Source organism: Tinamus guttatus, unplaced genomic scaffold, assembly GCF_059628265.1.
Source record: "Tinamus guttatus ecotype Peru unplaced genomic scaffold, ASM5962826v1 Tinamus_guttatus_pri_ptg000314l, whole genome shotgun sequence".
Lineage (NCBI taxonomy): Eukaryota > Metazoa > Chordata > Aves > Tinamiformes > Tinamidae > Tinamus > Tinamus guttatus.
Genome location: NW_028288848.1, coordinates 1,172,209 through 1,197,791, shown reverse-complemented (window position 1 = coordinate 1,197,791; position 25,583 = coordinate 1,172,209). Strand labels below are relative to the sequence as shown.

At 42.3% G+C, this 25,583-nt stretch overlaps 1 protein-coding gene across 1 annotated transcript in view; it reads right to left on the bottom strand.

Moving 5' to 3' along the window:
- ABLIM1 (actin binding LIM protein 1) overlaps nucleotides 1–25,583 on the bottom strand; it is a 179,606-nt gene that overhangs the window by 80,606 nt on the left and 73,417 nt on the right. The window contains exons 2-3 of the mRNA XM_088528591.1: nucleotides 18,258–18,392; nucleotides 8–191 (exon numbers count right to left, since the gene is read on the bottom strand). Coding sequence (XP_088384717.1) covers nucleotides 8–191; nucleotides 18,258–18,392 — 319 coding nt within the window. The remainder of the gene's footprint in view (nucleotides 1–7; nucleotides 192–18,257; nucleotides 18,393–25,583) is intronic.

Here is a 25,583-nt window from a genome sequence, read left to right as displayed (position 1 = left end):
CACTTACTTGCAAACAGTGCAGGCAAAGCAGTTGGGGTGGTAAGTTTTTCCCAGAGCTGTCACTACTTCTCCTTCAACGAACTCCCCACAGCCGTTGCAGCGGGTGCCGTACATGCGCTGGTAATCCAGGGTACAGAGGTAGTCCCCGTTCTTAATGAAAAAGCCTCCTTGTGCCAAGTCACAGCCACACACTGAAAAAAAGCAAATAGATAGATTGGAAAAATACACCTGCCAAGGATGCCAAGGATGTCTGACACATGAGTTGAGGCCAGTGGTCTTGGTTCCTTCCATCAGATCCTCATCTTCTCCTCCTGTCATTATGTGCCTTGGCAACCCAGTAAAATCTCTGGCTACAAGAGAGCTTGTAACAAGAAGTTTCTTGGAGGAATCTGCATAATCATAACTTCACACTATTATTTCGAGCCAAAACCTCCGCTACCTCACACCATCCAGTTAATTAACACATAGAAAACTGGAACTTGAGATTCTCGCTGGTATGCTATTAAAGATATGATTAGGCCTGAGAAGCTCAGGTCTGAGTAGAAGACACTAGCTCTCACATAACTGTTTTTATGATTTCCAGTCACTCTTTCTGTTGCTGTTTCTTTTTTGTTTGTTTTAATTTGGAGTTGCAAGAGCACATCTCAAATTCAAAAAAAGTCCTCACAGAAAAACTCTGTTGTAGTGAGTCTGCCCTTCTGATCTCAATCTAGGGTCATAGCTTAAACTAGACAGCTCATTCTCTGAGCAGGTGAATCTTAGGTCTCCTTAGCACATTTGCTGGACCTGCAATAACTGCCACTGCCCTATATGGGGAGGAGAAAAATCTTGAAAATAGCTGCAAAGCAAGCAGGAGGAGTTACAGTGGAGGCACATTTTAGTCTAGGAAAGACACTAGAGACAGGAAAGACAAGGCATGCCTTCTAAGATAGCTTTTGCATTGCATTTACTTCTGATCATCACCAATACACAGGTTACAGGGTGCTTTACAGATCACTTGTTCTTGCCTACATTTATAATACGGAGTTTGAGGACAGAAGATAACATGAAAATAGTGCAAAGAGCTCTAGCATGTTGCCACTTGCCTGTCAGAGTAAAAGTTCTACCAGTCAAAATCTCACTGAAAACAACCAAATCCTCCAGCAGAAAACTGATTTGATCAAGATCTTCAGTCAGGGCTTAGAAGAGGCCTCAATCACATGCAGAAGGACCTATTCTTTCTACTCAACAAACTTCAGTGGTCAAACACTAACTACAGAGCAAAGAAATATGTCACCCAGTAGACTTAACAGGGAATACAGTGCTGTAGAAGGTAAATTAAATGGTCAGGAGGAAAAAAAAAATCCTCCAAGAGACAAATTCCACATGGCACTTGGACTAGAGGGCATTTTCCCAGAGGTATTCACTGTTTTTTCTGTTTTGTTTTGGCAACCACAGCCATCACTTACAGTTCTTTCTCCTATGGGAATAAGGGAAAGACTCAGGAAGAAGCTAGGAATGCAACAGCTACTTTTTGTATGGGCTCAAGCAATCACTTTAGCTCCAGATCACAAACATGATGGTCCTACCTTGTCTCGGCTGCAATATCACAGTACAGCCAACAGGGTAGGCTCTAATTCTGACCTAGCTACCTGGCTTAAATATTTTGAATATTTGTATGAACTTGAAATGCTAAAGCTTATATAGGATAATTTTATCAAATAGGAGAACAAGAGTATTATGAATTATTAAGAAATATTTCCTCCTGTATCCCACTTCCATGTTGTAAATTGCTAATTGCCTTATGCCTGAAAAGCAATAGGTGTGTGTGGAACAGACTTTGAACCTTTGAGTCCTGAAATCATCTCCCAGGTCTTTAACGTAGAGGTGCATCTGCTTTAGCTTCCTCAAAGGCAGAACATAGTGGCTTGCCTCCAGGAGGCTAGAAAATAAAGACACCCACAGCACGAGAGACTCTGCCCCTTTCCCTGTGACTTGACCATGAAAGCAGCAGCTTGTGCTCCTGCAATCTTGCTTTCACTTCAGGGACTGGAGATAAGCCGGGGGGGAAGGATTCTATAAATAGAGCAGATATTACAGTACCATAAACTTGTACACGTTTTTCCTGCAATTGGATGCTTTAAGAAGTTTCGTGCTGGGGCTTTCTTTTGAAATAACGAGTATCTTGGAAATGTGGTATGGTTTGGATTAACTCTTCCATCTCCACACCCCCAGAGAATGCTGCGCTGCTCTACCACCCTGCACCACTACTCTTCCCACTGCTTTTAAAAGTAGAGGATTTCAAAACGTTCAGGGTAATCTTATCGTAGGAATTCAGACATGAACCCTGGAAGAAGGCTGTGCTGAAAAGGGCCTGCCGTTAAAAATCCCCCAAGCTCAGATGACTGCAGTATTGCAGACACAGCCCAACCACACGTGCTTTATGGTATAGTCAACCAAGCTACACAACAGCACGCTGGATGTTGAACAAGGCAAATAGGAAAATGCCATCATCGATGTGAGACTCAATTTCACATTTCTGCTTTAACTTGGGTTGAACCAAGGACTTGAACCTACCTATTCGACATCTCACAGTAGCACCAAAAACACTTGACTGCTTGCTTCCCCAAGGGCTTAAGAAAAGCCCTCCTAATTCACTTTTCTGAGAAAGCATAAACAACAGCTGTTGGATGACTTAAAATATATATATATAATACATATAATATGCGCATGGTATTTCCCAAGCTTTTTGGTTTTAGCCACTTTATAGTGCTGAATCTCTGCACTTCAGTAAGAGCACAGTAGTGTAGGATGGCAGCTTAAGCCTTACTCTGCAGGATACTCACGACACATCACTCCCCATAACATTCGAGTATCTTCAGAGCGAGTATCAGAAATTCTGACTATTAAGGGATAAATGTATAAGCAGCATTCTTATTCCCTGCAGTTTTAAAGTTTTTGAAAAATTAAAACAAGAAATACACTAGGATCAATTCCCATCTCTCTCTCTGCCACAAATTCCAAGTATGATCTTGAGCACAACAATCATTCTCTGCCTTGTTATAATGGGCTAATACCCTGCTAGTCACCTGGCTCGAAAATTAAAATTGCAAGTTCTTTGGAGCAGGGCTTGCAAATCCTCTGTTTGGTAATGCCATGCCCCAAAGGTATCTGATGAGTGTTATTGTAATGATAATTAATAGAATAGTAATAAACAGAATGCACTAAAATGCAAGTTAGAATTGAAGCAGTTCAGTGTTTGCATTCCTCAGGTTCCACGTTCCTTTATGGAACAGATTCAATATTTCATGTGCAAACAAATTACATTTCACAGTCACATTAAATCCACAAGCAGCCAAAACTTAATTATCAGAGGCTCGGGAGAATTATAGAGAACTATTGTTAAGGCTCTGTTATAATGCCACAAAATGCTCCGAGCTGGTTTTCAGGTGTAATGCCAGGAAAAGAAAAAAACAACAAATAAACAAAAACTCTTCTACTCTTCCATAATTTTCTGCACATCTCCTTTTTGTTTAAGATACTCTTTTACAAATTAACAGCTCAACATTATGTAACCACTAAGCAGAAAGTCAAATGGCCTCTACCCCTCGTCACTACTTGAGACCCGTCCCGAGTGGGGAACCGTCTAGCCATTACCCTGAAGGTGCCGGAGCAAAGCCTACGCCTTGGCATCGCTAACTTGCTTTTCCCAGTCACCTTTGGTGAATCCTTGCAATTCGAACATTGAGAAATTACGTTAATGCCTAAAAGCTCCTAGAGATTACCTGATCATCCCGACTGTTGGCGAGTGGTGACAGGAATGAACGCAGGGTTGCTATTGCCTGCACAGCAGTCGATACTAGATGCTTCAGAAGGTGCTAAATTCATGAAGAGCTATGAAGTACTAATGTATCTACTTGAAAGCTTTTTCCTAACCTTCTTTAGTTCGTATTTTGGCTTGTAGCTGGAGTCAAAGTCCATATATATTTCAGCTTCAAGCTGAAGGCCCTCAGCACGCTACAGGATCTGCCCCATAAGCTGTACGTATGATCTCGTGGGCTCTTTACTGTGGTTCCCAGGTCTACAACTGAGTATCTGAGCTCTGAAAAACTCACTTCAACCGCGTAGCCAGTTGCTTTCATGAGGTACGATGATCCAAAGTGACATTCAATGGAACCTCTGTTCTGGCTTCTCCTGGAAAAGTGAGCTTCAAAGTATCAGATAGAGCCACAGGGCAGATAAATCAATGCTTGTAAAAAACCCCACCACGAACATGAGATGTAGGGACATTCACTCAATTATTTAGCTCTCGCTTTTGCTTGGCCATAGGGATTCAAGCCTGGTTAAAAAAAAAAAAAAATTGGTTGATAGAATTGTTTGGAAAGTCTTTTAAGGGCAATCATCATAGTTACTAAAAAGTCGACACCTCCCTTGCCTTTTCTGCATGAAGGCTCCTTTCAACCTCATCTCTTTTGCTCTTTATCTGGACAACTGAGAATGAGTTAAATCCTCTCACACTGGTAAAGGGAGGAATTCAAGCACAAGTGGAACTGCTTGTGATATGAACCACCATCTGCCTCGTCATTTTGAGCACATCACAGGAAACCACCAAACTGCAGGAATCGAGGATGAGTCCTGGGAACTGCCCACAACAAATTTGATCAGAAATTCCGTACTAATCACAGCTTTGGGCTACATCGGCCCAGTAAGGGTCACCCAGATCATTAGCATCCACAGTCCAAGAAACACTTCTCCAGTCTTCACTTGCAGTGAGAGACAGATTGAATAAAAATGATAAACAGGACTGTATCCCCTCAAGCTTAAAAATAATGGCTTAGCACATTTATTTATGACCATTGTAGAAATATCACAGAGAGGAATGACTGCACGTGATTCTTTTACATAAAACCAAAGATCATTTGCCTGGCATCATTCATGCCACTAACTTCAGCAGAGACAAGGAAGAGAAAACAGCTGTGATCGATACATATGCACAGCAAAACCCAATAGTGTGATCTAGGCAATTACTGTGATAAAATATCATGCCATCAAAAAAGAATTTCCAGATGATGACAGTTAGCAGGAAACATCAAATTATGTTTCCCTTTTTTTCCTGATGGGAAAATATCTCCAAAAGAATTAATTAGTGAAGCCAAGAACAATGCATAATTCATGCTCAAGAAGGCAAAAAAAAAAAAAAGAAGAAGAAAAAAGAAAAAAGCCACAGGTATTCTGTAGGCATCCATCATTTGGAAATAGTCCTGTGATCTCAAAGTTTCGGACAAGCAGTTTTACAGGAACACTTCCTTAAGAACCCTTCCTGCTTGATAAGATGGAGGAAATTCATTTTTTACATGATCAAAACCTGCTTTTTAAAAGTGATGATAGAGAGGAACATTTCTACTAAAATCTATTCCCTGAAACTCCTGAGTATAGTGACATAAAAATGAGCAAAAAGTGGTTCCTGGAAGAAAATCGTCTGTCTCAGAATTTGTATCTCAAAGTGTTCCCCATCCTGAGCACAAGATCCTTCCTCCCTTGTGACTGGAGGGAGCTGGAATAGGGGCCTCTTTCACCCTGCATGGAGAGCACAGGCCACAGCTTTGCACTAAATAAGGTGCATGGGCAATTTCCATCTGGGAATTTGTTCCTTTCTTGTATTTTTAGGCTTCATAAAATAACAGTGCTGTTCTCAGGTGCGGAAATGTTCATAGATGTTTTATTTCTTCGGACATAATGGATTTGTTGCTTGAAGGTAAAAAGGAATTTGGCATTGTATCAGTTTATCATTTACATCTATATGAGTGCACAAAAAAAAGTGTTTTCCTTTTCCCCTGAGTGCTTAATAAATCCTGTATTGATGAAAGTATATGGTTCATATTTTTATTAAAGTTTCTACCTTTCAAAAGAATTGCTTCTCTGCCTTTGTATCTGCCCTCTCACCAGCATTTTTCTTGATGACACAACCTCCTGTACCTCGAGTTATTTAAGGCTGCAGCACTACAGTTACTAAAAGATTTTGAAGGCAACTGTATGTTCTCTGTTGCTGTGAAATTTCTAAAGGTGTTTGCTGCTTTCACATTTTGCCCTTTCCAGGGCTTATCTGTGATGTCTTATAAATCCGATTTTCTAATGAACTTAATTGGGCTTTTTGTTTGGTTTTCTGTTTTGTATATTCTATTTATCTGCCAATAATTTCTAACTGATACATTTGGAGTTATTTTAAAATATTTAAAAACTCTAACTAATGGGCTCAAGGCCACAGATGTTTTCCTGCCCAAGCACAACCCAAATATTTGAAAATTTCTGCCGGTCTCTTATTTCATTCCACACTTTATTCTCACTTCTCTTGTATCAGAAATACGGTCAAGGGGTCTTGCAGGACAGCTCCATCTCTCGTATTTTGCTCCCCAGGGAGCAGCGGCCGAGCTCAGCAGTTGGGCTCGATCCCCCCATGGACCCGGCACGCGTGTGGCAGACCCTGGAGCTAGTGAGCGCTCCCGCCCCCGGGGCGGCCTCCTCGCCGCCGCTGAGGCGCAGAGTTTGTTTGCTGCAATCCACGGCTCTCCCCAGGCGCTGGAGGCAGCGTACACCAGCCGCAGCCAGAGTTCTTCCTGCTGGGCATCCGGCGGGGGTGTTTGGACAACAGTCAGTTGAGATGTCTAGGAGTAAAACAGCAGAGTCCCTTTCAAGTCCAGCGAGTTGCTGAGTTTTGACTAACGAGCCTGGTCACAGACATCTTTTCCAGAAGGGGACGAACACCACAGACCACAGCAAACTGGCCTCCTCACACAGCCTAGCAATATTCTCAAGACATGACGTGATGCCGTGTAAAGGCTGGGAAATTCCTTCATTTGGGATGGTCTCTGCAGGCAGGAGCAGCCCCAGGATCAATCAGCACTGCAGTGAGTTGCAGTGGGGTAGGACAAAAGGTTCAGTATCCAACACTTTTCCTGAGCAACAGATGAGTTGGTGTTTCTTTCCTCTCCCCTGACGTGGCCTACAGCCCCCTAGACCAGCGTTCCTCAATCCAGGCCCTTAGTCATCTTCCTTTGATAAACCCTGACCTTCCCTTCCACACATCCTGCCTGCACAACTACCTTGAGCCCACTGCTATCCGGACAGAAATACTTCTCAGCAAGGTATGGACCCCCCAGGCATTTAATGCAAATATTCATTCAGTTGAAACCATTAGTTATGAGTTTCAGGTTTTCAATTTAATAAGCTGCCCGAACAAAACCATGACGCTACCTTTAATCCTCCTCATTTTTCTTTGATTTTCTCCTTAACACTGAAGACAGAATATTTCAAATATCATCACACTGCACAGGAAAAACCTTCCACTTTGAGCCTGACGTGCCTGTAACCAGGCTTCCTGGCAAGCTAACAGGCAATAGTTGGCACCTGAGATCAACAGCAAGCAAACAACAGCCATGTAAGCCATATACAATGGAGCGGTGTGACAGTTTCCCAAATGAAATATCATGTTTTGTGCATCAGGATGGGAACAATGGCAAGAATCATTCAACCATTTAAAACACCTTTCACATTAAACTAAGCACTAGCTGGAGATCAAAGTCATACAAGGGTCTGTGGGAAATGAACCTTGAAGGGAATGCAATCAGTGGAAAAATGTCAAAGTTCAGCCTTGGATAACTTGACTGTAATTATCAAGATGAGAAGTCTCTCCTAAGAAGATTATAAATACGCAAGCCAAGGATGCAAGAGTAGAACAAAAGCAAGTCTGCCTCATTCCTAGACTTATGAAACAAGGCAGGAAAATGAAGGAGCCATTGACAGAGACCTTCGGGCTGGACAAGCAGGTATATTGTCCCATTTACTCAGCATCGCTAGCACCGATCGGGCACGTTAGACACAAGCACTAAGAGCACTGAATTTGGATGAATCCCTAACGTCAGAATATGCTTAGTTACTGTGACACTAAATGTAGATTTATTCACACAGGGTGTGTGTGCACTGAAATATGCACATGCAGAATATCTTGAAATGCAGAAATATATACGAGGCTGCGTCTTGCATTTTTTTCCACACAGGCTCAGATCCATCCTACATAACATGATTCTGTACTCTCAATTGCAGTTATTTCTGGAAATAATAAAAATGTCTCTATCAAATCCACTAAGAGAAAACTCGCAACAAAAGTTCATGTTATCCCATATAGTTATCAACTGGCTTTGCACGTTTTACTAGGAGGCAAACTTGGGATAGAGAATTTAGCAACCAGTGTTCCATTTGTTTTCCTTTCAACACAGACGAAGGCAAGGACAACCGCAGCGAGATCCGCACTGGGGTTCTGCAACGCACTGTAGTAGGAGTTGGGCACTTATAGATGTTAAAGTTCATCTCCACTATGGTTTAAAAAAGGCTTTTTACACAGATGTCCTCTAATCTATTTGAACTTCCACACTGATTGATTACTTGAGAGACTGACTCTTCCCTCACTGCCACTTTTCTCCCTGCTGCTCCTTCTCACGGATTTCCAATAGGCTGCTGGGAAGCAGGATGAAGTGCTCGGCAAGAAGAGACAAAGATTTTGCCTGTTCTGACCTTCTAGGAATTCTGAAATGCATGAAGTAGTATTTCTTGCAAAAAAAAAAAGAAAAAAAAAAAAAAGTGAAAGCCAGGGCAATTTACATGTTGCCTTTTCTATCCTTTTCATTCTTTGCCCATGTACTGTATGAAACTTTCAGTTAAGGTATAACACAAAACTAGCAATTTAGAAAAATCTACTCCCCAGGAAGGATTTCTACTACCTTGCTCCTGTTGTGGAAGATTGTCTCCTCAAACAGCACTGTCTGAATGAGTCCGTGCACACTACCAAGGATCTGATCTAATTCGAGACAACAAACCCAGGCAAATTTCTGTACTCTCAGAAGGATGCTGTGCCTCACTCATCAAGCACCTGTAGAGTATCCTGCTGCCCTTCTGCTTTCAAAGGGATCAGTAGTTTACTAAAATCTGATATGGCATCTGTCAGCATTCATTAATATCAGCTATGCAGGGCAATTAATTCCATTTCCTGTCAAATGCTGGTTGCTGAAAGAAACATCAGGCCTACCCAAACTAAGATCCATGCCAACCGATTGCCATCAACAGCACCACATCCTCAGGAGCAGCACAAGGATCCCCTTCAGAGTGGGATGAAATTCCTTGTTTTTTCTTTTTTTCTTTTTTTTTTTTTTCTTACCTAGAGGGAGTAAAATAACAGTTTGGGGTTGCTGACACCAAAAGGTAACATTTGCAAGAAACCAGGGTCCTTTAAAGCAAAACCTCCAGACCCTGAATTTGATGTGAAATATCACTGAGAACCACATCAAGAAAAGAACAGGATTCAAGACATAGCTGCTAACATACAAAAACACAGGAACAGCAGCTATGCTTACAGCTGCAAAGGAGATTTATTTTCATGTCATGCTACTGGAATTCAAACGTGAATGTCATTTGCTGTCACTGGGGAACTTTTCAACTCCAATTTGCACAGAACAATAGCATCTCTTCACAAATTTTCATAATTCTTCTCAAAAAGGATTTACTGTCCTTAAACATGTCTTTTCTGTCCCTCACAATTCTCTCAGATTATTTTTTTTCAGATTGCGGTGATTTATGTGCAAAGTTCTCAGCTATAAGTACTTCTCTCTAATTTTCATGCTAAAATCCTTAAGTTTCTCTTCCTCATTCCCTCTTATGGGACCCTCTACAATGGATAAAAGATGCAGAATTATCATCCTTCATGATCATGAGTTAGATCCCAAAAGTCACAAACACCCACACCAGGATATTACAACATTTCTGCCATGTTAATTTGTGTGTTAAAGCATCAGGTTCGTATTTTCCAATGTTTTGTGTTTCCATGACTAGAAATATACTTCTGTACACAAAAGCACAAAACCTTGAGAAAAATCAAACACCTTAATAATGCTAAAAGCTGTTTAAACAACCAAACTGAAAAGGAGAGTTCATAAGCTGGCAAACACAACCTCCTTTTTTGTAAGATAATTACCTACCCAGGGAGCTTTTTATTTAAAGAAAGTTCTTTAATTCAGTCAATTGGGGCATCAAGGGGCATTTTAGGGTTTCCTAACACTTGGGAAGGGACAGGCTAGATATGGTATCTTGTCCACTGACAAGATTTCAGAAATATTGGTGGATTTGGCTCTCTCACATGGCATACAGTGGTTGTTGTGCAGCTACAGGTGTTATTTCTGATCTTGTTTCATATACAAGCTTATCTCCAGGGTCTTTACAGGAACTGCATTCATTTATACCCCTGAGGATGTGTTCCAATACTACACAATATACCAATATCTAAAAATAAATTTTCCTCTATGATCCTTTGAAACACAGCACTGGAACAGGCTGCCCAGAGAGGCTGTGGAGATACTCAAAACCTGCCTGCACGTGATCCTGTGCCACGTGCCCTGGGTGACCCAGCTTGGGCAGGTGGGTGGACTCAGTGACCTCTAAAGGTCCCTTTCAATCTTAGTGATTCTGTGACTCTGCAATTCCGTGGAAAGCAAAAATTTTTATCAGCACCCTGGAAACCTGCTACAAGAATATCCTGATCTGTAAACTTCCATCCAGTGATACTGAGTTATTAATAATACAAAACAACCAGTAGTTGTTTTGCAGCCTCCCTTTGCCACCACTAAAGGAATCCAAGCAGATCAAAGGTCAAAGAACTAATGACCTAAAGCACATTCCAGCGGGTTGATACAGTGTCTGCTTACATGACACTAACCTCTTCCCAGTCCTTGAAGGGAGGAAGATTCAGTTCAAAGTGAGAGATTACGGAGCATCCCCAGATCTAAACTTCGGAGCTGCTCCCCCCTCTCCGCGCAGCTCTTGGAGCTGCGGCTGACGCGGCTGTTGCCCATGGGCAGTAACATCACGGAGGCAGGTGCACACACCTGGAGGGTTCTGGCAGCCGGTACTGCTGCAGCCTGAACGACGTCTGACTCGAGAGGTTAGCCTGTTTCTTCCATAAATAAGAAACTGCTTCATATCACTTGTAACGAGTTTAATATAAGCTTTAATAGTTGCTTCTCTGCCTTTGGATGCTCTGGATTTCTGGAATGCCTCCAGTGTGCCAAGACTAGGCTTTCTAATTAGCAAGATTAGCTGGCAATTGCCATTTGATACCTGATACTGCTACTTCATGCAAAAGTATCACACACAGTGAATCAAATGTGCTGTGGACAAGAGCACTTTAAGATACTCCCCATACTTACAAAGCAGGATTATTTGTTTAGAAGATACTTTAGTATAGACTCTACCATAGGGAAGCTGACTATGTTTTCCCATTTATATTCAATAGTCAGAAGAGAGAACCTGTCCACTTCTTGAAATGCTGTTATCACATCACATTAGCTTGCTAAGAGAAGGCAACATATCTCTGCATCTACCAGAATGAAGCTAGGTAAACTCTTACCTTGTTAGTAGCAGAGCTTAAAGCCTGTTCAGCTAAGCAAAACTCTGTGTACTGAAACTAGCATTCCCCCCTAATTCAGCACATGAATCACAGGCTGCTTTATTGTTAAGTCTTACTATAGCAATTTATTAGCATCAAAGTTTCCTCTTCTACTAACCTGCAATAGGGTAAAATGAACTGTCATCAATCGGCAATGATAGATTTCTGTTCATACCAGCTCACCATTAAATTACCATGTAAACAGAGATAGTAAAATTTCTGCTACTGCACATCAAAATCAAGGGCCTGATCCCGCGCACATTTCCATATGTAACCAACATAGTGTCAGGTCTTCACAAAAGTAGCTCACATGCATAAGTGTCTACAAGAACAAATACTTACTTATTCATAAACCATTAGTTCATTCTTGTTAGTGCTAATGATTATTAAGGACAATAAGTAAAACAAAGATGCTTCCAGCTCAGTGCCTTCTCCCTCCATCTCCATTTAACCCTCCTTCCACTCAACCTGTTGCTTCCACTACCAGGTAACCATCAACCATTTGGTACAGGAAGATCTGCATACTATTGCCATAACAGAAGGTAAAATCCAAAATCAATTTATTGAAAATAATGAGGCAAAGAAGAACCCATTTAAACTTGCACGTGTAACGCAGGACAGTGTAACTCGCGTCACGGCCTGCAGGGCCCTGCTGCCTCGGGGCAGTCGCTGCCGCTCGAGGCCCGCGGCGCTCCCCTTCCGCAGGATAAGCGCCCCCATTTGCAGCTCTTTCTCCGTTATTAGTTCTTATCTTGAGCTCCAAATAAGCCAGGCTGCCTCATGAGGCAGATAGGAGAGAAGAGCTGCATAGATTTAGTTCTCCAAGGGCATGAAATAACTGCTGGCTGCCTCTTATCTTGGCGGTATGGGAACACATCAATTGCTAGAGGGTTCACTTGTCATCGTTGTCGGGAAGCAGTTACCCTCTTCCAGGAGAGGCTGCAGACACCAATGCAGCACCTCACTACAGGGGGAGGAAGGTGTCCCCTCACAGCATGTGACACGCAGTCTTGTACCGAGCTGGCCGGAGCCACACACAGCCCCAGCTCCCCTGGCTCCTGCAGCGCAAGCACCACCGTTGGCACGAGTGGTCAAGGAGGGCCTGTGCACCTCCCGCTTACCCTAGGGAGGCGGGATGGCCATAACATCAAATATAACCCACAGGAAACAAAGCCGAGAATGGACATGAGTAAAACAAGGAATCCCACATCCAGCAAAATTACAGGGAATTAATTAACCCTGCTGAAATGCTGCTACACCACCACTAGTGTAGCAGCTGCCTGAGGAAACAGATTTTTCTCACATCTCTACTAGACTATCGAAGTCTCTCAGTAAAAGCTTAAATATTTTTAGCAGGTATAACATCGGACAAGCATGAGTTTGTGCAGGTCTTTCACACTGTGAAAGTATGAGCTGAAGCATCAAGTGCAAACCTCAGTATATGGAAAGGGGGAAGACAGCCAAACCACCTGTAGATGCAGCTAATTAATTCTGTTTCCACTATCCAGAGCCTTTTCCCAAGGCTAACAACGCACTGTACGAGCTAAGGGCATCTAACTCCACCTCCTTAGAGGAGCAGTCGTGTCAAATTAAAAATCCATTAGACAAAGAGGAAAAAAATACCTCACTTGAACAGCTGTGTCCGCTTGTTTTAAATGTGAGAGCTCAACAATAAACAAGCTCTGTAGCTCTACCTGAAATGAGTTAGCAGTTGCAAACCTTGGAGCAAACGGCTCACATCCTTCCTCTCAAGGGCAAATGAATCTGCGCACACAGACACGCACTTGCTGGCGAAACAGTGAATAAGAGATAGGCTTAATAGGCTGCAAAGACAGAAGTCTCTTAAGATTCAGCAGTGGCTCTTAGTTTGCACTGGCTTCACAGGCCACACTGTCACCCTTCTCCCACCACGAGTGGTGACAGGCAGCCAGTTCTCTTCCACAAGCTCAATGTTTCACAAGTCAATGATAAACTCCTGTCTTATATAACTCAAGAGAGACCTATTTATATAGCCTTTCTTTCTCTGGTGATCTTCATGGAATCAGGCATGAGGTCAACCACATTACAGAATATTAAACTGTCATCAGTTTGGTAGTATCTCCATAAACAGAAGCCACAAGTTTAGATCCTGCACTCCCCAAATCGGCAACCTATTAAAACCAGTGTAGCAATAGAACAGTCAAAGCACAAAGACAGTGTAGAAGTAGATTAAAAAAAGAAAAGTAAAAGAAGAAATAAAATCCCAAGGAAATGGCAGGATTAGTCTGGGGCATTCAGCAAGAAAACAATCCCAGAGACCTATCCCATCTGCTGCCTTAAATCATGGGTAGGTCCTGGGCAGTTTGTTTACAGCCTGGCCTGAATTATTATTTTCCTTCATGACTCAAACAGTTTCAGCTGGTTCACTGCCATATTTACTCTAGGCTCTTCTGTAAGCTGGAATCACTACTCACTACAGGCAGGAGGTGTAAGTGAAGACTTGCTACTGTCTTTGAACTGCTTCGGAATTATAAAACATGAAGCACTGCTCAAAATACTGTAATGCAGAAAAGACATTCACATGAGCCTAACAGTTCTGCTGTAGCGCAGCTATTGCTCCTCTAGGCCTGCCCCAATGAGCTGCTACCAGTCCAGTCTGACACACATGGAAGTCAATCCCTAGAGAAAGTTAAGTATCTTAGGAACCTTTTGATACCTACTGAGCTTAAAGACCATATGCAACAAAAGCACAGAAGCCACATTGTGGTATCATTTTATAAACTTTACTTTTGCAATCCTTACCATCAAAAACAACTTAGCAGTTCTAATCATTGAGCACAGGAACAAAAACAAACAAGCAAAACAAACAACAACAACAAAAACAGACATGTTCAGAGAGGCTTAGTATCATATGCAACCTGTTGTAATACATCTGCTAGCAGACTTCACATACTAAGCAGATACTAACTAGAGATGCCTGATCATAGAGTCTGATTGAAACATTGAAAACCCACACATTTTAGAGCAGGGCCTTGAATATGATCATAACGAAAATTTACCTGCACCCTTAAATGACCAACGTACTAAATTTCATTTAAAAATATGTACATATGCAGATGGCTGCACTCCTCTCATTAAGTCCCCTTTGTCGCAGTGGTATTAGTTGCGTATTGATCCTTTTTCATGCCTTTTGCAGCGAAAATACTCAATAGGCATAGAAATGGCAAATCACATGTCCATATCATATCTGGGGGGCATTCCTAAAGAATGCTGGGTGGTTGCTGGCATCTACATGATACAAAAATGGCTCAATAAACCATTAAACGTGGTTTGTTTTGTTGTGCATTAGCACTAGCTCCTGTTGCATCCCATCTATTTTAGCAGGGAAAACACAGAGCAGAAAATCAAGTTGCCTTTTGCACCACTTCAGGAAGGGATATTTCTACAGAAGCCCCTCATCTTGCTGGCCACATCCATCATGTGAATCCCTGCCATCTGCACCAGTAAAGGGAGCTCCTTCAGCTGATGACCGGCTTTGGGACAGCCAAGGTGAACACTCAGCCAAGTACAACACCCCTGAGCCCAAGAGTCCAGGGAAATACCCTGTCAAATGCCATTTGTGATGAATAAGAACATGATACAGCTCTTTGTCCTAGGCATTTCTAGGCAAACCCACAGACAGAGTGGAAGAACAAATTAGTATGAAGACCAAAACCTTTCCAAAAAAGCAAAAGACAAAGAATTTTGGAATTCAAGCAAAACAAAGAATCTTCATTCAAAAAAAAAAATCGGAGTTCCAAGACAAAGATATCCTGATAATTCTCTATCTGAAAACCTCCTATCACCATGCTAAATGACAAGTTAAAAAACACCATTTAACTACATGGAAGACAGATGATGAAGCATGGATGTGTCAACTTTTGTCTTAAGTCATAATAGGGACTGAGAACAATTAAGTAACTGTTTTTCATATTTCTTTGGAACCATCACAAACCAAAAGATTGCCATCAAGTAAGAAATGTGTTTTGCTGTAGACATTTCCAGGCAAGTCTCAGCGACATGACTTTTTTCCACCTTGAAATAGAATATTTTATGTATAAATATATAAATGTATGGACAGCTATATGCAATCTTGTAAGTTTTTGTAGGATATATCATTGGGGTCCTGATTGCTAGAACTTTCATCCGATTCTCATATTCCGATTTTCATATAAAACAAGTGAGCTTTAAAATTTTTGGTTTTTGGAGGAGGAGAAAGGAGAGGAGAATAACACAGGAAAAAAAAAACAGATTATTTTAAATATCTGCTATGTACTAATTATATAGTAAGAAGCAGAATAGAACAGAGTATGAACTACAAATGGCCAGAAACAGCAGTAAAGTAGTGAATACTTCCAGGGTACATTGCTCGTGCAATGCATTGTTAAAATAAACTACTTTTACTAATTTCCACACGCATTTGAACCTTGAAAAACAAAACTAAAAATCAAGATTTTCACTTGAGACACTTTCAAAGTCTGGATCTGCAGTATACTTACTAGACTGATGTTTCCAGAAAATACGATTTAGATTTTTTCAAGTAAAGGAATGCATGAAGTCCATGAGTACAGACTCTGCCTGTAAGTGTGGGCCAGCAACATACCAGAATTACATGTGTGACACCAGCAGATGTCTGAGTCATCTGTAGTCCCTAATCAGAGCAGATGTAATTAAGACTTCCTATGGCATTTTATAAAACTCAGGTTGGTTTCACAAGCGAATTGCTCTGATTTACCAGTACTGTCTACTTCAGGCCACTGTAACCTGTACCAAATTAGAACAGACCATGATAAATCTGACAAGTGTGGGGTGTATGTGACATATCCTTTCCTTGTTTCACAAGGAGCTCCATGTTATTTCCCATATTCACACGTCTTGATACATACTATGATGAGAGAGTTACTTAGTTCAATCAAATAATTTCAAAACTTTATGGTTGCCAGTGGCACAGAAACAATGATTCAGGAGATTGTCCATCTTTAAAGGTGATGTCTTGATACAAAGTAGCGATATTTTACTATTGTTTAATACTTCACTAAACTTCTAAACTCCTCTTTTCTGTAGAAAAGCACAGGGTGATCAGCATGATGTGCTCAGCAAGAGCAGCTGAGAGCGCATCAGTGTCCAGCCTCTGGCAACCAGCGTTTCCTCCATCCTTAAGGTAGCTCCAAAACCAAATCCCTTCAGACTGAAACCTTCCGTAGAATTCAGGCTGACAACGGGCTTCCTATATTAAACAAAACTGCCATGAAAATTTACCTTATGGTACTGAATGAACTAAACTTCAAATAGAGTGACCCTTCTCAAGCACACTCTTTGGGCACATGAGGTCAATAGCTATTTATAATGTTTCCCCACCTCTCAGAGAGGCACACAAGAGCCCTTCCAGAATTTCATGCCAGTGGAGAGTAATGTTTTTGCTCGACTCATTCCTCAACCCACTGCACTATGACAACTCCTTTAACATAAACACAGTACCTGCTCATAAGGAATCTGGGGTCCTGCAAGACCCTTGAAAAAACACACAACGAGGGGAAAGCTCTGCCAGTGATCTTCTGCACCGTATGACTTATTCAGGGATAACGTATGCACGTGTGCACTGCTGTTTCTAGAACTCGCGCAGAATCAAGCTACTGAAACCAGCACATTTTTTTTCTACCACTCCGCTTACAAGCTCCAGCTCGGCTTTCTCTCAGGGTCAAAGTGTCAGTGTGGTTGTTACGGATGTCCCTCGTCACCTGCTCCTTTCCCTTTTGTAATGATTAACTACCCTTCCCTCTCTCAGCGCGTGGCCGGGCCCACGGCCTCCCCTGCTCAACGCGGTACCTGCCGCTCGGCAACCAGGCCGTGTGAGAGGGGCTGCCTTTTCCCTGCTATCCCTATCACAGGGCGGCGGATGTGTGTGCCCGTTTCAAAAACATTTATCCAAACCCCATAAAAAGCATTTAGAACAAAAAGCAATGAAAAGATACAGTTTTCTTCTGTATTCTTATGCCATATAACCTCTGCGACTACAATACACAATGCTATCTGAAGATAGGACCCATATATGAAAACAATACAAGATGTATACAGCACAACTCCTTTGAAACCCAAGTACATTATCTACACAGGATTTTGGGTGGCTGCTACGGCTCTACTTGCTCTTCCTGCTTTTGGTAACTCTATATAAAGCAATTCATTCTGGGTGTTCAGTTTTGACCCATTGTTTCCCACATAAATAGATATAACCATAAAAGCAGTCATATTCTAAACACGGCTTAACTGACCACTCCAGAGAATTGTGAAACTGAATTTCTATGGGGAATTGTAGAAAAACTGTCGTAAGCAAAAACAAACCAACAAATAAAAAATAAAAATTACAATCAAAACATATAAAAAGAGGCAAGACTTTTTCCTCTCATCTCTTTGAGGTATGATTAGCCATTGTGTAACTTGTACCCAGTGAATGGTAGAAAAGAGAATAACTATGTAAGCATTCAGAGCAGAATGTGCTATTTTGGGCCTTTTTGTAGGGGCCAATCTATCCCAAACAACAGGAATCACGTGTTTCATACAGCTTTTCCTTTCTATTCAAATCGCGATGTTTCCACAGAGGCTGTCCTGCTTGGTGCTGCCTGGCGCCGGTTCTTCACCCCCTCCACCCACTTCTCACACTGAACACAACCATGTCTCCCAGCTGGCACAAGGAGGAAGCCTGGCCTGCCCCAGAGGCTCACGGTTTATTTGCACCAACGGCCTCGTTTACAGCAGATGACCGTCGAGGTGTTACCTTTGCAAGTGAAGCATTTGATGTGGAAATGCCTGGCCTGGACACGGAGCACTTCCCCCTTACATGGCTCCCCGCACTTGTGGCAGTGGATGACGGGCTTCTCGGAGGGGTGGTGAGGCTCCTGAGCGTGGGCCACTGCAAAGCAAAACACATGGCTTCAGCACAAGCAAAAAGAGCATTTCCTTCTGTGCATAAATCTGTGCTCACTCAGTTTTAGTCACAATACATATTCCCCTTTTTACGCTTTAGGCGCATCTAACGAGTCACAAATGTTTTTCTGAATACAACCTTTAATAAACCAGTAGCATAAGCCATTTGCACCAGCTACTGTTTCTTTCCACTGAGGCTGTCATGGACAGGAAAGAAAAGGAAAAAAATCCTCCAAAGTTTCCGCACCATGAAGTGTTTCAGAGTCTGTGTTTGTTTCCAAGAGCAGGAGTGTGTGTAAACCCTTCAGTGAGCACAACGGGCAGAAAGAACTGAACTGCTCTAATCCAAAAACAAATATACCCAAGCAAAAAGAATAAAGTAGTTTCAAACCATGATTTGGGAAACCAGATGAACCGGCAGCCTGACTTTGCATGCAAATGACAACATTAAAACTGCAACCATTGCTCTCTACTACAGCATGTTTAGCACAGGAAAAGCATGTCTGAAGAGCAAAGAAGCCGATTTATTCTTTCTACCCTCAATAAATTTCAGCAGAAACAACTTTCTAAGAGTGACTTAGAGATTTTATGAATAGACAGAAATGACCACGGCACGTGCAGAGCAACGAGAGAAGCAGGATTTGGGAATGGTGAATGGTAATGGGTAATGACTCTCCCACAGCCCTGAGCCCCAAGCACATGCTGGGTGAGAACCCGAAGGAGCTGCCTCAGCTTTATTGGATATTGTGCTACGGCAGTAAAAGGTTTATGGCTCCACATTTGACTTCTGAAAAGAAACACCAAACAACTCCTTTTTATACTTTTTGCAATTGAGAGATGCTCAGAAGAACATGGTAACACACACACCTTTCTGCCATCCCTGCTGCTGGCATCAAACACAGAGTACTGTAAGTATTCCAGGAAATAAATTTCATCTACTCAAATATGAAGGTTTGTGCATCTCCTCCCCTAGTCGTCTCATTTCAGCTACACCCTGGAGCACTAATTCAGTCCTATGAGTAAGCAGAATGCAGCTAGTAATGCCAACTACTATTTTAATTAGCAGTTCTTTCTAAATATGGCCCCAAGAAATGCACTGCCTCGAGTGAACCTCATCTAATCTGCAATGTAGCACTATTTCTGGAGTGAAAGAGCAGGTTTATTATTCTTTCAAGCAAGACTACTAACTATTAACTTGTAACCAAGGAAACACACTTTTTATGATTTATATAGCAAGAAAAAAAATACAAGTGAGTAAGAGAGAAACAAACAAGCAGGGAACTGCTGGTAAATTAAGTTAGTCCCAAGAGGCTGCAATCAGCCTGATCCCAAGGCCACTGAACACAACGGCAACGAAAGGCCTTTGGGAATTGCCCAGATGGGGAAGCAGACAGAGCCCTGGGACCAGCGCTCCCAGCCTGCAGCTGCCACGCTCTGCGCTCCCGAGCCCACGCGCCGAGGACACCCTACGTGCTCTGCACATCAGCACCCAGATCACCTGCCTTTGGGAAAGACAAGTTTTTGCTCTTTGCTGGAAATAAATAAATGGTTTCAAGGCTGGTCCAATGATGCTACTTCTTTCAAGTTCTGCCTTTGCAGTTATTTAAGTGACTACAAATACTGCCAGGTTGCTATTTCCAGATTGATCTCTTCAGCGAAGCTAATTATGGTCCTTGACTTACTGGCCTCAATTTAGCCTTGTATGTGAAGACTCCAGAATTGACTTGTGTTCTGCTGCATGTTGTTACTCATAAGCCTTTGGCTACCTGCATTACACAGCAAGGCTTCCCAGCACCAGAGGTGACTCCTGCTGGCCATCAGAGAGGACAGAACAGGGAAGTAAACAGAAAGGGAATACCTTTATCATCAACTCTTCTTAAATATTTCTGACTGAAGCCTTTCCAGTGTACTGGACATATAAATTATGGGCTCCTTTTGGTCTGAAAACCCCAAGCAGAGATTCCAGCCAGGCCTGCCTCCTTGCAGACATTTCCCATCTCGACACGGGCTGAATATTTGAGGCTCTGCCCGCAACAGCCCTCCCTACATCCCTGCATGCTAGAGCAGTTATTCGGCTAGCAGCAACGCTGCGCGGGCAGCAGCTCTACATCATGACTGGGGCAACACGAGATTCCCGCCAGCGTAATTAGAGGCTCCAGCCAGGACATCAGTTGAGGCTCTGAATATCCCAGGCTCCAAAGTCTGCCCCACCGCAGACGGCCTGGCTCGTCCCAGGGCAAGCCCTTACCTGGAAAGCACTAAAGCCAGACAGCAAAGTTCAGTTCAGTCCCCAAGTCCATAGCCTATTTGTTTAAACTTGGGTATCTGAATATGCCTTTAGTTTCTCTCCGTCTCAGGTGTCCCCAGCTGTAAAACAGGTGCAACACAGCACCTTACCATGACAATAAAGACCTGCGCGATCCATTCTAGCATCTTACATTTCTCTGAAACTTTCTTCCCCCTCTCCAAATTAAAAGAACGTAATTTAATTACCTTTTGAGCCAGAGATGCCACCAGAGCAGTGAATTCCTGGTTCAGTCCTGTGGCTCTCAGCTGCCCTCATAACTTATAGCCCCGGCAGCGAGACACAACCACGACCTCAGGACGTGCCAGCCCCTGCACACTGGTGTGCACTGAAACTTGTCCGCAAGATCATGCACAGATCATCCACATCCACAGATCATGCTGGAGTACTCAGAGCTGTGATTTTGTATCGCTGTAGTCCAACCACTATAACAAGGAACACAGATTCTTCTGTGTAAGATTAAACATAAGGTATCTGCCTAGCCCACATCAGCAGGGCACAGAACTAGCTTTAAACAAACACCAATTCTTCAAAAGCATCGAGGCTGCTCCTACTGAACTGGCTCTAGTTAAATTAGTGCAGTGCCTCTGTTGGAATAAACCCCAAGGGATGCTAGAAGCAGGAATACAGAACAAAGATATGACAATTTCTTTGATTATTTTTCTTGTTTATTCCTCCAGCATTTTTCAAGATTAACTATCAGACTATGGTACTTACAGAAGTCTAAGCTGCTACAGTCTTTACAATTTTGCACAGACTGATGACGAGTTGCTCACGGTTTCAAGTTGCTTTCTAACAGTTTTAACTTGTAACTTTGCTGGGACTTGCCCGAAGACTTTGTAGACTCTGTAGTCCTAGATGAACCAAAAAGAACTTTTCAAGAAATAAGCTAAAACTTCCACACTGGTTCACAAGACAGCTTGACCGAATAATTCTTTCGGTTCATTTGGGTTTCCAATAAGACAAATAAATGGCCCAATAAATATCTTATTTACTTAAATTCACATGGACACTCACTGGAACGAGCGAGAAGTCTGGGTCACACTGTCTTATTCAGGAAATCAACAGCACAGGTACAGCATCCTAATCCACATCATCCTTTGCATTCCATTGTGAATCCCATAACACTGATTTTCTTACATTTTGCCTCTCTACAACACGGGTGTAAACAACAGGCAGCTCCCACAGACTGCAAGGACTCATCATTGCATTTTATTGCAGCACCCCACAATAATCACAGAGCTGCACAGAGAAAGGAAGCCTTAAAAAGTGAACAAAGCAAAAAAGGCACAGAAGCGAAGCCCGAAGTTCACATCCACAGGACAAACCCAAAGCACTTTCTAAGCAAAACGAAGGAATTCATTTGCTATGCAAAGCTTCAACCCGTAACATCAGGGCTGCATTCCCAAGAGCTGCTTGTCATGCAGAGGTTTTACAGTAACTGCCTGCCTGCCGTCTCAGCCACAGAAGGGACCTCGGTACTCACATCGAGCCTTTCTGAAATGGAAAATACAGCTATTACCAGTTCCCGAATAAAAGAAATGAAAGAAAATGAAAACTGCAGCCTCCCTCACCGATGATTTTTCCAGCCCAGCCTGACCTGAATGCAGATGTAGCCTCTTCACCGCGATCACAGAGAGGCTCCTGGGAGAAGCCCTGCTCTGAGCACGCTGCTCATGGCCAAGTTACTTGCACTTCTCCCAGCTGAAGGAAAAAGCGGCTTCCTTTAAACAGGAGAAGGATATGGGCTATTGTTCTTTAAATGGTGAACTTGGTGGTTTTCACATCTACATGCTCAGCCTCTCAAGCAAAAGAGGAGTTATGCTCAGCTAACTCCAACCATGTTGCAGCAAGATTTTTAACCTCATGCGGGGATTTACAGTTTTTATGGCTGCCACCTCCACAGTTTCCGGGCTTTTTTTGCATAGATTTTCACAGATGCACATTTTAAGAGGGGTCTGATTCCGAGGGCACTCCTATGGCTGATGAGCAAAATAATCACTTTTGGCTGAAAACTGAACTATTAATAAAGAAGAAAAAAATAAAGAGAAGATTTAACAGTGTGCAACTGTTGTGTTGGGTTTTTTTTTGCTCCATGCTTTAAACTTCCCCACCCCATTCCTTTCCACTCCCTGGAATTAAGGCAAGAGGACTGTGCTAGGAACTGCCAAAGCACTAAAGGCACCAAACCTTCCTTCGGCCAGCACGCTCTGCCCTCCCTCCCCGCAACACCGGCCGTTTTCTTGGAGACCTTTTCCTTGGATATTTACACGTACAAAGAGAACCAATACTCCTTTAAGGTGCATTTCACAGAATCACAATTGTAACAAGAAACACGTGTCAAAACAGAAACCTTGCTACTCTCACACCGCAATAGTGCTCAGTAATCTTAGTGTCAATCTCTATTTTTAAAGCTAAAAACCATGTCTTTCGGAACGTTTTGACCATAGTGGTTGTTACTGGAGAGCAAACTGCTACTGAATCAAAAGCTCTTTCAGCGGGTCTCTCTGAGCAGAGGAGAAGATCCTGCTCCTACACTCGCTGCTCAGTCCATTACACTGGCACTTTGTCAGTACCTGCTTACGAAAAGAGGCTGTTTTGGACAGTTAGGAGTGGGAGCTGGTGTCTTCTGTTCAGGTGTCTCTGGCAGAGGGGAAGAGGGAAGCACCCACAGAGCCTGCCGGGGCATTCCCGTCAGGAGAGCCCGCGAGCTCCGGGCCTACGCGCGCACGGAAAACCTGAAGGCAAAGGCCCAGTCAGCGGCTTACTCAGGCTACTGCCATTCAAATCATAGCTGGAGAGACACCTCTCAAGGCTCTCACTGTGAATAAATAACCTCTACAGACTACCAATTTGGCTTGAAACTAATTTAAGAGAGAGTCTATACTAAATTAGATGTCTTTAAGAAGGTGGGAAAATAGAAGGAGGAGGTTAAGTACTGAGTGAGTAACAGATATAAATCAAAATAATAAACTGAGAAGACCTCAACAAAAGTAAAAGGTTTATTTCAAGAACTTTCATATAAAATGGCTATAAAATAATGAATTTTAAACCATAACAGAAAAAAAAAAATCACATTTCAGTTGCATTCTGAAACTAGAAAGCAACACATGCTCATTTTCTCTGCATTTTACATGCTCTTTCCCATCCTCTTCCCAGCTCTCTCTGGTCACCTAAGGCTTTGATACTGCAATCAATTCCACAGAGAACAACCTGCATGGCTGTAGGTCTCAGATTTATGCACATGAACCATTCAATATTAATAGAAACAGTCAATAGTATCACTTGCCTGCTCCTAGCTGAAACCTAATCAGGTTTCTAATCTCCTGCACCATATATAAAACCATTTTGTGCTAAATGTGATTGAAATAAGTCTGCTTGACAGGTCCAGTTTGACAGTTTTTTCTATAACCATGATGAGAGTTTAAAAAAATTTGGTTATATCTACTTAAGAGTTACAATCTCATGTGCGCTCATTAACAATCACACCACAGATGTTGATCTCGTATAAATCGTGTGCAGTTTTCAACAGCTTCGCAGGGACAAAACACCAACCTGACTGGTTTTCAATACAGGTGCATATGCCTGACTCCTGGGGCCTTTGGCAAAACTCTGCTGTGCTCCGTTTGGGAAGGACAAGCACATGTTTTGGCTAGCTCAACCCTACAGCACCCTTGCACTGCATTCTTTAAACCGTATTATCAAGCCTACGGGCCAAATCCGCGATGGTTCTGCACACCAGCTACGCCAGGCTGTTCTTGACACAAAGGCACAGGGGCAGCATTAAAAGAATTTTTCATTCTCTAACATTGCAGCAGGACTGTCCTTCATTTTCTGGGCAAGGACAAATTTCACTGTGCCCACAACACGGAGACTTTGGCCACGTGCTATGAGTTCACAGACAGTGAATCAAGGGCTCATCTCATAGCATGGCCTACGCTGCAGAAACAAAAAGCCTTGACAAAATTATTCTTATTTTTTTCTATTTGTTACCTCTGACAATGGAATTAAAAAAAATCCTACCCCTTCAAAGAGAGGACAAACAACTTGTTGACTAGGTACGATTAGGTGTTGTTTGAAGCTGAAATAGGTCATTTTTAAACCATTTTCAGTAATGAAAAGGCACTGATCATGCCATAAAGCAAGGAGCAAGCTAGGGCTTGCTGTAAAACAGATGCTGTTGAAACAAACATGGACTAAGCTAAGGCAGTCTATGAATTAAAAGCTACACTACTCAACAGGATAGATGACTGGGGGGCTGCTTGATAAGCACTTAGCAAACCAAAGGGCAGATGCACCAAGTGAAATTACTCTGCCATATTTCTACTTTAGTGCAATTTTTCATAAAAGAGATTATGATACAAATTGGGTGATAAAAAGATAGTGAACTCAGACTGCCTAATTCAATACAGTGAGAGCACCATTACCTATCTTCACCACAGCAGCAAGAAGTTGTCTTCAGTTACTTGTTCAACTGACTTACTATAAAGACAATATTTCAAGATAACCCACCCTTCAAAACTTCTCCTTGGAGGTTTGCAAAATCACAGCAAATATGTTTCTCAAACCCAAAATCTGCATATCTGTAACACACACCAAACATACCCACCTTGTAAGTGGTAAAATCATTTTGTTCAATATCCAACTCCATAATACATCATAACACACGAAAATGATCTCAAAATATTCCTTCATTCCTAGCATTCCTAGGAAGAGGGTAATTAGAAATTCAAGAGCCCTTATTAGCATTCTGAGCAACCATCTCATACACATCACTTACTGTTTTGAGGAAGATTTAGGTATGGACATCAAATAAAAAGTGTCAAATTATTCACTGCAGATTCTGAAGGTGGCTGCACAAAAGCAAGTTGC